General features: G+C 40.6%; 1 protein-coding gene across 1 annotated transcript in view; it reads left to right on the forward strand.

Moving 5' to 3' along the window:
* SHQ1 (SHQ1, H/ACA ribonucleoprotein assembly factor) overlaps window positions 1-12,712 on the forward strand; it is a 100,930-nt gene that overhangs the window by 17,669 nt on the left and 70,549 nt on the right. The window contains exon 6 of the mRNA XM_006070145.4: window positions 6,075-6,202. Within this exon, the coding sequence (XP_006070207.2) occupies window positions 6,075-6,202 (128 nt within the window). The remainder of the gene's footprint in view (window positions 1-6,074; window positions 6,203-12,712) is intronic.

The following is a 12,712-nucleotide window of genomic DNA, read 5'->3' on the forward strand; positions in this document are numbered from 1 at the left end:
AGGTTTATTTTAAATTCTTCCCTACTATGAAGACAATACACTGCATGTATTGTATTAAAATTTATATGTATATAATGTGATATGCATGTGTAATACATGTGTAATACATTAGCATAATACATGGTGTTTTCAAGTTGTTTGACTTGCCCTCACAAGTCATGATGTCTCTTCATGTTGTCAGGTTTTTCAGTAGCTTGCTGCTGCTATTGGTGCTGCTAAGTTGCTTCAGTCGTGTCCGATTCTGTGCGACCCCATAGACGGCAGCCCACCAGGCTCCCCCGTCCCTGGGATTCTCCAGGCAAGAACACTGGAGTGGGTTGCCATTTCCTTCTCCAATGCATGCAAGTGAAAAGTGAAAGTGAAGCCGTTCAGTCGTGTCCGACTCTTAGTGACCCCATGGACTGCAGCCCACCAGGCTCCTCTGTCCATGGGACTTTCCAGGCAAGAGTACTGGAGTGGGGTGCCATTGCCTTCTCCATTTCAGTAGCTTAAGGAAAACTAATTTAAATTTCACCCTAAGGCAGAACACAGTGAGGTAAATTGACTATATACAAAAATTTATACATTCCAAAGGCACATGTAAATGACTTCAGGTTATTATTGTTTTAAAAATCCTTTCTTGTAAAATCTGGGTACCACTGTGTGATATTTTCCCCCATAAGTTTTGCATCCCAGCAGAATGCTGAGCATGTAAAGTTGATCCATTATACTTTTTGATTATCCATTTCTTGCCATTTTAAATTTATTTTGGTATTATTTTCACAGTAAAGTATGTTGAAGGAATTTTGAAACATTCGTTAACAGTCCTTCCTTTTTTGCTTATTATAATTTCCATATTTCTCTAGATGAGCCTGGTTTTTGTTTTTTTTTTCCTTCCCAGGCAAGTTTTTTTTTTTTTTAATTGTTGGCATATATTTTACTTTAACCAGTTCATAAAGTCTCACTTATTCTCTTATTAAAGAAAATAAAAGACTTTAGTTAACATTCAAAATAACTACGATATAAGAAAAGGGACAACAATGATTGTATAGCATTTGAAGTGCCTTTTTTGGGACTGAGAGAAGACCTTTTGTTTATTTATTTATTTTTAAAAATTGAGGTATAGTTGATTTACAATATTATATTAGTTTCAAGTGTACAACATAGTGATTCACAATTTTTATAGATTATACTTCATTTAAAGTTATTATATAACCTATATATATATATAAAGTTATTTTATATATGTATATATATATATATATACCATATATATAAAGTTATTATATAACCTAGATAGCATATTCAAAAGCAGAGACATTACTTTGCCAACAAAGGTCCGTCTAGTCAAGGCTGTGGTTTTTCCTGTGGTCATGTATGGATGTGAGAGTTGGACTGTGAAGAAGGCTGAGCGCCGAAGAATTGATGCTTTTGAACTGTGGTGTTGGAGAAGACTCTTGAGAGTCCCTTGGACTGCAAGGAGATCCAACCAGTCCATTCTGAAGGAGATCAGCCCTGGGATTTCTTTGGAAGGAATGATGCTAAAGCTGAAACTCCAATACTTTGGCCACCTCATGCGAAGAGTTGACTCATTGGAAAAGACTCTGATGCTGGGAGGGATTGGGGGCAGGAGGAGAAGGGGACGACAGAGGATGAGATGGCCGCATGGCATCACTGACTCGATGGACGTGAGTCTGAGTGAATTCCGGGAGAGGGTGATGGACAGGGAGGCCTGGTGTGCTGCTTGCTATTCATGGGGTCGCAAAGAGGCGGACACGACTGATCGACTGAACTGAACTAAAAGTTATTATAAAGTGTTGACTCTATCCCCTGTACTGTACAATATGTCCTTGTAGCTTATTTATTTTATATATGGTAGTTTATACCTCTTAATCTGGGGAGTCATGTAAAATTGTAATGTTCAGCATTATACATTTGGTAAAGAAGATGATAGAATGATCAAGCTCCTGGATTTATTGAGGAGATCTCAAAATGACATGGAGAAGGCAATGGCACCCCACTCCAGTACTCTTGCCTGGAAAATCCCATGGAAGGAGGAGCCTGGTAGGCTGCAGTCCATAGGGTCGCGAAGAGTCGGAGACAACTGAGTGACTTCACTGTCACTTTTCACTTTCATGCTTTGGAGAAGGAAATGGCAACCCACTCCAGTGTTCTCGCCTGGAGAATCCCAGGGACGGGGAAGCCTGGTGGGCTGCCGTCTATGGGGTCGCACAGAGTCGGACACGACTGAAGCGACTTAGCAGCAGCAGCAAAATGACAAGTAGTAATTAGAAGCTTGAAAAGAAAGGTTCACCTCTTTCCCAGTGTGGTTCTTTATGCAAAATAGCAACCTTCAGAAAAAACACTGGAATAAAATGTCACTTATTCATTCTTTCATGTATATACTTACTTGTTCTACCAATATTTGTTTGAATGACTTCCATGTCAGGCAGTGTTGCAGACAGCAGGCAGAGAATGGTGAATACATGGTACCTGCCCTCAAGGGGCTTACACTCCAGTGGGGAAATGAAAAGTATTTCTATTGTGATAAGTGCTATGAAGAAAAGCCAGGCGAAGGGTTTAGAGAGCGACTGGGCACCTCACTGACTCCTCTATTTCCACATGTTTAAAATCAAATGCATCATTTTACCTGTAAAATCTTCCTGAATTTTCTGCTTAATAGGATGCCCTTTATTTCATCCCAGTCACCCAGGTTGAAAACCTGGGATTCACCTTGGACTTTGTTCTTTATTCCACGTTTCCAGTCAATCCTGAAATTGTACCACTTATGTCTTTCTACTTTGCTTCTCTCCATCTCTTCCTGGCCCTCATCTGTGTCTGGCTTGTTGCAGCTGTCCCCTAACTGCGTAGCTGGCGTTTCTCATTCCAGCCCTGCTCTTCTGCAGATCCATCAACCATAAAAGCATCAGTGCAGTGTCTACTGAGAGTGAAAATCTGCTTAAGGCCTTACTGGGCTCTCCTTATGGATGTGAGAGTCGGACTGTGAAGAAGGCTGAGCGCCGAAGAATTGATGCTTTTGAACTGTGGTGTTGGAGAAGACTCTTGAGGGTCCCTTGGACTGCAAGGAGATCCAACCAGTCCATTCTAAAGGAGATCAGCCCTGGGATTTCTTTGGAAGGAAGGATGCTAAAGCTGAAACTCCAGTACCTTGGCCACCTCATGCGAAGAGTTGACTCATTGGAAAAGACTCTGATGCTGGGAGGGATTGAGGGCAGAAGGAGAAGGGGACGACAGAGGATGAGATGGCTGGATGGCATCACCGACTCGATGGAGTGAGTCTGAGTGAACTCTGGGAGTTGGTGATGGACAGGGAGGCCTGGCGTGCTGTGATTCATGGGGTCGCAAAGAGTTGGACACGACTGAGCGACTGATCTGATCTGATCTGATCTGGGCTCTCCTTTGCCTAAAGCATAAACTCCTAACTCCTTAGCATGTATAGAAAGGTTTCTGTTATCTGGATGCTACCTGCCTCTGTGGCGTCTATTTTGCCACCCCCTGCCCGCATTTCATATGATGACAGTAATGAATGTTTGCATCTCCCCACCTGTACCACACCGCTTCTCACACATTTTTTACTCCTAATTTCCCTTTGCCAGCTGATTTTTCCCCCTTTCCTGCTTTCCCTGAATAACTTTGACTTATCCTGTAAGGCTGGGCTCAATTGTCACCCCCTGGCACCCTCGCTTCCTGCTTGGCATAGGAAGTGCTCATGTGTTATAGCTCATCTTGTTTTTACCGCATTGTTTTGTAACATTCTGTGTTTTTTTTTTTTTTTTCTATTGTTCCCATTGAATTGTGGTGCCCTGAAGGACAGGGTAAGAGTCTTACTGGTCTTCTGTCTTATGCCACACAGAGAGGGCACTCAGTGAATGCCCATTGAACTCATGGCATTTTAAAACTTGAAAATAATTTATTCTGGAACGTAGAGCATCAGTCAACCTTAGATATTGGGCATCACAAGGAATGAACCATCACTGTTTAGATGAGGGACTGTACTAGTGAGATTTTACTCAAAACATTTTTGAATTTTTTGAGGGGTGTGCATGAAGGTGGCAGAGATACTGTTTTACAAGAGGATTTTCCCTCTATTATTTTTCCTCCTGGGGAAAAAAAAACAGCATCTTTTCAGATGGGCCCTTCTTCTTCTGCTGTTGCTGCTGCTGCATCACTTCAGTCGTGTCCGACTCTGTGTGACCCCAGAGACGGCAGCCCACCAGTCTCCCCCGTCCCTGGGATTCTCCAGGCAAGAACACTGGAGTGGGTTGCCCTTCTTCTACCCTTGATTAAAATGTCCTTGGTGCTCCAGCTTTCAACACCCTTTCCTCTCATGTGGCCACTTCACCCTGGGTGTTCTGTCCTCTTCTTTCGCCTCAGTAACTGTGTGAATGCTCAGGACTTCTGTGTGTCTCTCTTGAGCACAGGTTAACATATCTGACTGCCTGGGGGACAAGTTTCTGTCTTTCCTACAAGGACACCTCCAATAACTCGTCCCAAAGCAGAAGCCGTTCCCTCTCCAGTCGAGTCTGTTAGCATCCTGTGTCACTGTCTCTGCGGGGGGCACTGTGGTCCACCTAACTGTTCAGGCCAGAGTCCTGGGCAACAGCCTGATCCCGAGAGGAGCTGGCACTGAGAATTACTCCTTCAAGATAATTGCTGTTCAGTTTTGTCCAATATGTGCTTTATTTCCTCACTCATAAAAATGGAATGTTTATATTGGTTAATAGCTTGGATTTCAGACTGAGACTTAAAGGGGTCCAAATCCTGGCTCCACTTCTCACTGGTTCTTTGACCTTAACCCTGGTACACAACTTTTCCAGCCCTCAGTTTCCACTTGTGTAAAAGGGGAGTATTGATAGCACCCATTGCCTAATGAAGTGGTGTGGGTATTCAAGGAAATAATGAATGAAAAGCACTTAGTGCAGGGCTTGCCACATCCAAAGAACTCAGTAAGTTATCTGTGATCTTTCTAATTTTAAAAAGATTTCAGTATCTCCATTGAAAGTCTTTAAAGTCTATTAAAGTCTTTAAAGTATTAAAACCATGAGCTAGAAAATCCAGTGTATCAAAACGACCAGTGTCTTGAGGTTCTAATTACCTGAAGTATCAATGAATTTTCCACCGTAAGTTATACTTTATGTCATTCTTTTCCAATTTCCAACTTTGAATATAAGATAGTATTTGTGCTGTGTGTGCTATGCTAAGTTGCTTCCATTGTGTCCAATTCTTTGTGACCCCATGGACTGTAGCCCCCCAGGCTCCTCTGTCCATGGGATTCTCCAGGCAAGAATACTGGAGTGGGTTGCCATGCCCTCCTCCAGGGGATGTTCCTGACCCAAGGATCAAACCAACATTTCTTCTGTTTCCTGCATTTGCAGGTGGATTCTTTACCACTACTGCCACCTGGGAAGCTGTAAGACAGCATCGTTTCTGAATAAGTGTCTTCAAAGAGTTTACTTTGAATGTAGCAGTTATTTTTCTAGTTAAAACTGAGAAAGTACAGGAAAAGTAATTTTCTGTTCTCTGTGAAAGTTCCTTTTATCTTTTGCAATAGTTTTGACTTAGGGTCTATAAATATTAGCATAGCTAAATGAAATAGATTGCGTCTTGGAAGGAAACATGAGTGCACATACTAAAAAATGATGTGTGTGTGTATGTGAGAGAGAGACCTCTTGGTGGTGGTGGTGGAATTAAAATACTATTTATTATAAGCTTATGAAAATTTGTAATATTTGCAAATTGCACAAGGCCTAGCCTTCATGAGCATCGAGTGTTCAGATTTGCTTCATCCCACATAACTGTGGTATAGGACATAGGACTTTAGGGGGGACTGGTCTTCTCTGTACTTTCTGTTTAAAAAGATCGCAAATGTCAAATACCCCTTTAGTCTAGGCTTACTTTGCATTTATGATGATTAGTAACCACAGTGAAAGTAATAGCAGCACTCAGTCTTGCCTTGAAATGTGCTTTAGATCAGTCTGTATTTCTAGTACAAATATGATGAATTAAGGTAAAATTTTAAACAGCGAAAACCAGCCTGATTATATGTAACAAGCCCCTTCATTTTTTTTTTCCAGAGCTGACTTTATGGAAGATGAAGCAGTTAAGCAGGTTTTGGAATATACTCCTTGGTGGAGTGATTTATATTCAGAAATGATGACCTCTTTGGGAAAGAGTCAGGAGGAAGAAAATCTTGCTGCGTTAGGTAAGAAACTCAAAATAAGACTCATTTGCACACTCCTTTCTTAAGCACACAATTGTAATTGTCACATGGGGTGAAGATATTATTTTGATTTGCTAATTTTGGAAATAGGAGCTTTACCCGGGACTTGGAAATGTCACACAGTACTTATACTTATTTGTCTCAGAAAATTCTTTTGGAATATATTTTACTTTTGACTCATTGGGGTTCTTTAAAATTTCTTAATTTTTTAAAATATTTTTATCAAATTTAGGGACATTAACATACAGGACATGTGTAGTTGTTGAATAATCTGCTTGTGGGATCTGAATGTTCCTCTGTGGTAAAGGCGTTTGAGTATTAGTAATGGTGAAAAAAGACCAAGTTTTCCATCCTTTTGTCTGTTGGATGAATTTGATAAGTTCTCCCCAGTTATTTCAGAAGTGGTTTCATGTGGAAGCAGGACTAGTTATCTTCCTTTCTGTACCTTACAGAGAGCAATTTTTACCAAATAAGGCTGAGTTAGGGGGTTTTATGAGCCACAAGAGACGATTGTGCCATGCTTAACATTAAGCCAAATATTATACACAGAGTTGTAGTTTTAGACAGGCATATTATTAATGGGCTTCCCGAGTGGTGCAGTGGTAAAAAATATGTCTGCCAGTGCAGGAGACACAAGAAATATGGGTTCAATCCCTGGGTTGGGTAGATTCCCTGGAGTAGGAAATGGCAACCCACTCCAGTAGTCTTGCCTGGAGAATGCCATGGACAGAGGAGCCTGGTGAGCTATGGTCCATGGGGTCACAAAACAGTTCAACATGACTGAGCACTCACACACACACACACGCATTTTATTAACACCTTTTCTAAGTGGGAGGTTGGTATGTTAAGTCTGTGAATTAGAATTATAACAATTTCACATAGATCAAGAATAGTGGGCTAATGTTTTCTGTTATACTGATTTGGCTTTTAATTATATATTAAAAATACCATGCCTAGACTTGTGATGATCATTTTGTAGTATATGCAGATGTTGAATTTTAATGCTGTACACTTGAAAATTATATAATAAAAATACATGTATTAAAAAATCCATCCTATGCATTATTTGAGAGCGAACAATCTTACTTCCAAAAAAAAAAAATTCAGTGTTTAAATGAAAGGAACATATACACACACACATGCATGAAATGGAATATAGAATCTCCTCACTCCAAATTCCTTTTCCTGAAAATAATCACTGTTAACAATTTGGGGTATTCTAAACACATATACCCACATCTAAGCATTTGCTTTTAGAAGTTTATACACATAGATTCATATACACTCTCTTCTCACTTTGCTTTCTTTATAGTATACGTTGTACATCTTCCATCAATGCTTACAGTTCTACCTGAAGCTTTTCATACCTGCCTAGTGTCCTGTTGTGTTTTTGTGTCATAACTGGTGACTGTTTGGGTTGTTGACTATTTGTGGACATTTGGGGTGTTTACATGGTTCTGCAGTGACCTTTGACCACTGATTCTGAAGAAACTGTTGCTTCACAGTATTTTGATCCTCTGCATAGAAATGCAGTAGCTTGCTATTTGTTCTATTTCTAGAGCCTCAAAAGAGCCTATCATGTAATGGGTACTCAACAAATATTTGTAGAATGAAATAAATATTGCAGTAAATATTTTTGTAGTCAGGTTTCATTAGAATTTAGGTGGTCTCTACCAGATTGAAAAATTGCCAGTATTTTTTGGAGTTGACTCTCCGGCACAATGGAAACTTATTTGTAAATGATGATTCTTGTTACATTGTTTTCAGCAAATCCTTGGTTGTATATTTGATTTGAGTTCAAGAATCTTTCAGAGACTTCCCGTATCATGTAGGGGAATTTTCAGGCATGGGACTGCTAACACGATTTATAGACCTGCTTAGAAAGTTTGTTCAGACTTAAATCGTCAATGCTTTCTATTGGTTTGAGTCCGTTCCCCAGTTTTGGTGTGGTATCTTACTGAAGCAGTCTGGAAAGGAATTGGTGGTTGTGTAGTTTTCTGTCCACAAGGGTGAGCTAGTTGCCTTAAAAATCGAGATGGTATTTAACTTTATTTTAAATTTTAACTTGCTCTGCTTTAATCAGTTGTAGTGTATTCTAGGTCCTATTTTCTGTCTCAGTCGTTCTCTATGTATACTTTTAACAGAAGGATAAGCCAGTTGGTGCCTTTAAGCACTGTCCCTTCTGAGTCTCTGTGGTGTGTAACCCAGACTGGTGCTTCAGACACATTCCCAGCCCATTAAACTGTTACAGTGCTTTATTCTAAGAATCACTTTTAAAAACAACAAGGGCATGTGATAAAGGTAGAGGAACTTGAATTCTTTGTTGTACAGATGGTACCTCTTGTAAATGTGCTAAGTAATGGTTATGCCTATGAAAGTCGCTCAGTCGTGTCCAACTTTTTGCCACCCCATGGACTATACAGTCCATGGAATTCTCCAGGCCAGAATACTGGAGTGGGTAGCCTTTCCCTTCTCCAGGGGATCTTCCCGACCCAGGAATTGAACTGGGGTCTCCTGCATTGCAGGTGGATTCTTTACCAACTGAGCTATCAGGGAAGCTTGGTTATGCCTAGGATATAAGGTAAATAGGGGGTTCAGGGTTTAATGCCCTCCTCCTCCACAGGCTGCTTTGTGACTTTGCAACTGCTCTGGGATGCTGTGGAAATCCTGTATCTGCCTCACAGAATTGTCATGAGGATTGAACTAGACCCTTTACTTAAAATCTTAGCATATTATGTGTTAGAAATTATCAATACAGAGTAAATCAATGGCAGGAGAGCCAGGAATTGGCTTCCGTTTGAAATGACAGTTTTTGTACATTTACATGACTTTAAGGGCAAGTTCTTTGTTTACGTGATTCTTCTTTCAGTTTTTTTTTTTTCTTGTTCAATGTTTTGAGACACCCAGAATTAGAGGCACACATTGAAATGCGTCGAACCGGGCTCAAATAGGGGAGAAAAGAAATAAACCAAAACATGAACTTGGAAGTTCTCAGCTCATTCAAGCAGCGTGCTGCTGCTGTAATTTCCCCCTTCCTCCTCTTCCTCTTATCCCCTCTTTGCTCCCAGGCCTTCTTCCTCTCTGTCATTGCAGGGGGACATTTCCAGCAGACACAACAGTGCAGGTGAGGGGTGCGTCTTGGATTCCTCCTCCTCCTAAAGCATTAAGCTGGATTGTCTTGATTTCCAGATAAGCCTTAGGTGATAAACTTTGTCCCCTGTCTTTGCCTCGGTTATGACTTTTGTCATATTCATCACGTCGCTCTGAGTTACAACACGGAGACTTTCCTTGCCGTCTTCAATTCTATAATGATCTGGATCTTCCTCCCCAAAGGCTTGTAAATGGAAGTGTTAAACGCAGTGCTCCCACTGAGCTCTGGTTTCACGAGGATGAACTTACCACATTTCCCATGTTGTGTCTCAGCGGTTAATCTCAGCCCAAGAATCTTGGCACATGATTGCTTGTTATGACACCACGTAACACTCATAGTCGGTGAACTTCCTAGCAGGGGCATCCTGTTTGGCACCAGTGTTTGCAGAGCTAAACTGTCAGCATCAGCCCTGAAAGCTGCAACACTGTGGGGCTGCCCATTGGGGCCAAGGGTTTGAGTGCAGTACCTTTTCTTCTGATTCCCTTGATCTGTTTCCAGAAAGTGTACAATGGAATAGGTTTGCATTTCTCTGAGAGGAGCCAGATCATGTATGATTTGTTGACCCACAGAGGACAAGGATGTTTGGGAAGGGAATTAGGCAGCAAAGAAGATTTAAAAGTAATAAAAACAGATGATGTTTGAAGTGAAGTAACAAAGTCACTTTCCACTTTGGTGGCAGCCACTTGGTGGTCTTCAAATGTATTGATGGAGTTTCTCATCTCGGGAGGTGATCTTGGGCCATTTGCTTCCATGTTAAGGCACCAGTTTCTTCCCCAAATAGAGCCCGAAATAGGCTTTTGTTTGACTGTAGATTATTTGTTGTTGTGTGTTCAGTTGCTGAGTCTTATCTGACTCTTTGCGACCCCCTGAACTGTAGCCCAGCAGGTTCCTCTGTCCACAGGATTTCCCAGGCAAGAATACTTGAGTGGGTTGCAATTTCCTCCTCCAGGGGTTCTGCCTGATCCAGGGTTTGAACCTGCGAGACGCTCCTGAATCTCCTGCATTGGCAGGCAGATTCTTTACCACTGAGCCACCTGGGAAACCCTGTAGATTGTTTACAGAAGTATAATTAACCAAAATGTTATGAACTGGATAGCAAAGCTGCTATGTTGTGTAGCTAAAGTCACATGAATGCTTGACTTTATTATAAATGTTAATTGTGGTGGCAAGCATCCAAGTATTATTTGTACCACATCTGTAGTTATTTGTGGTGCTTCTCCTTGGTTGCACCTGACTGTGTGCAAATCTCCCCAAGTTTCCCTTTGGGTGATATGATTTATATCTCTAATGTGAAAGGCCTGAGGGAGCTCAGACTTTTGGTTTCTCTACTGATTTCTTGGTTTGCTGTTATTGTTATTTATTATCTCTGGTTTCTTTGTTTGAAGTTCAGAATTTAAATATTTCTTTGTATTTTTAATGAACTGCTTAGGCCAAACTGGAACTCAAACCACCCAAGAAAAGGTGGTTGTGTTGTAAGAGAAGGTTAGGGGCACCCAGCATTCAGGAATTTGGAAGAGTGCATTCAAGTCAGCCTTGTGTGTACAGTCATAGAAAATTATTTGTGATGTATGGAAAGACTTATCTGTGGGTCATATAACATCAGAGCTCATAGTACCCAAGTCAACCTTTACAAATCATTGAATACATACAGGTGTGATGACTTAGGAGTAAGGAATAAATGTGTGTGTGAATGATTTGGTATGTTGTTCACTGGTTCTGGGCACGCTTACCTTGTGATTCAGAATTCCATGGAAGCAGAAGTCTTTCTTAGCCAGCTCGAGTCTAAAGGCTTTTCTCTAGTGAGATACTGTTGTCACGATCACCTGGCCCTTTCCTATTAGCTAAACTAATGAGCGTCTCCAAAACTGTACCCAAGGGAATACCTTCTCAGGTGTTCTTGCTGAGTAATAGGAGTCTTCAAATATTTTGTCAGATATGTGTTCTTCATGCAGTGAAGAAATGTTCCTTTTTATAGTTTCCTCACATCAGACCACTTTAAGTGAATGGAGAGCTTCTCTTTAATTGAAAAATCTTCATATGAACCCTGTAATGGGACAGTCAATACCCAGTTGATCTGTCACATGAATTTCTTTTTTAGAATTCAATCTTTTTTTGTTTTTTTAGAAGTCAGTCTTTAAAGAGTGCTTCTCCTAACTGTGTTATACTCACCTGTATTATTAAACTTTAAAATATACACATTTCTTTTTGTTGCTGGCCAGCAAATTAAATATGTTCATATAGTTACTTGTTTATGTAAACAATGCTTGTACAAATATATTAAAAATTTTTTTAAACATAGACTTTTTAACATGGCTGAAAAAAATAGTGTATTTTATGTCATATCCTGTCTTTTTTTTTTTTTTTAGTACTAATGGTATTTTAGTAAGTAAAGGAATATTGCTTCTAGTAATTTAATGTAAGGGTATTTAAGATTTTTTTTCCCAAGAGAACAGACTGCAAAAAACTGCTGGAAGGAAACCTTACAGCAAAAAGAAGCCATGTTAAACTTAAGGCTCCTGAGAGTATAAACATGAAAACGATATGTGAAAAGGGACCATTATACGGGAGTAATCATATTCTTTTCCTTCGGGCTTTTGCCCAGTTGTGATGAACAGAAGGGCAGTCTTTTGTTGAGCAGAGACAGAAAGGCTGGGACTTAACTGGCTATCAAGAGAGTGACTTGGGAATACTAAAAAGGTAGTTTAATAATTTTTGGTTTCTGAGAAGGTGTTAAAAACACGTGGCTTTTATTAACTCTTCTCCACTAAGAAGAGGCTTCCTGAGTTAAAACTGAGCTCATGCCCTCTCAGCTAGTGGCCAAGTTTCCTGCCTTTCTTGCCCCTGGATGTGTTTGTAAGACTTAAGTCCTCGATGATAGGAAGTGAGTGAAAGTGCTGTGTGCACTCTCTGGATCAATTCCTTAGAAAAAAGGTGTTTGTCATCCTCTTCTTCTTCCATTTTGCCATTGGTTGGAAAATTTTAACCTGAAACAGCATCTTATACCATAGATGGAAGTCATATAGTAGAGATGCTGATACTCAGCCGTCCGGACTGTTCACTCCAAGTAGTAGTGTGAGAAACTTCTGTCTTAACTGAAGCCACTGTATTTTGGGTCTCTCTGTATGTACATTTAAATGCCTATATATGCATGTGTGCTAAGTTGCTTCTGCCCTGTCCAACTCTTTGTGAGCCTGTGGACTATAACCCACCAAGCTTCTCTGACCATGGGATTCTCCAGGCGAGAATACTGGAGTGGGTTGCTATGCCCTCCTCCAGGGGATCTTATGGACCCAGGAATCAGATCCACGTCTCTTGTGTCTCCTGCATTGGTAGGGGGTTCT

Source organism: Bubalus bubalis, chromosome 21 (genome assembly GCF_019923935.1).
Source record: "Bubalus bubalis isolate 160015118507 breed Murrah chromosome 21, NDDB_SH_1, whole genome shotgun sequence".
Taxonomy (NCBI): Eukaryota; Metazoa; Chordata; class Mammalia; order Artiodactyla; family Bovidae; genus Bubalus; species Bubalus bubalis.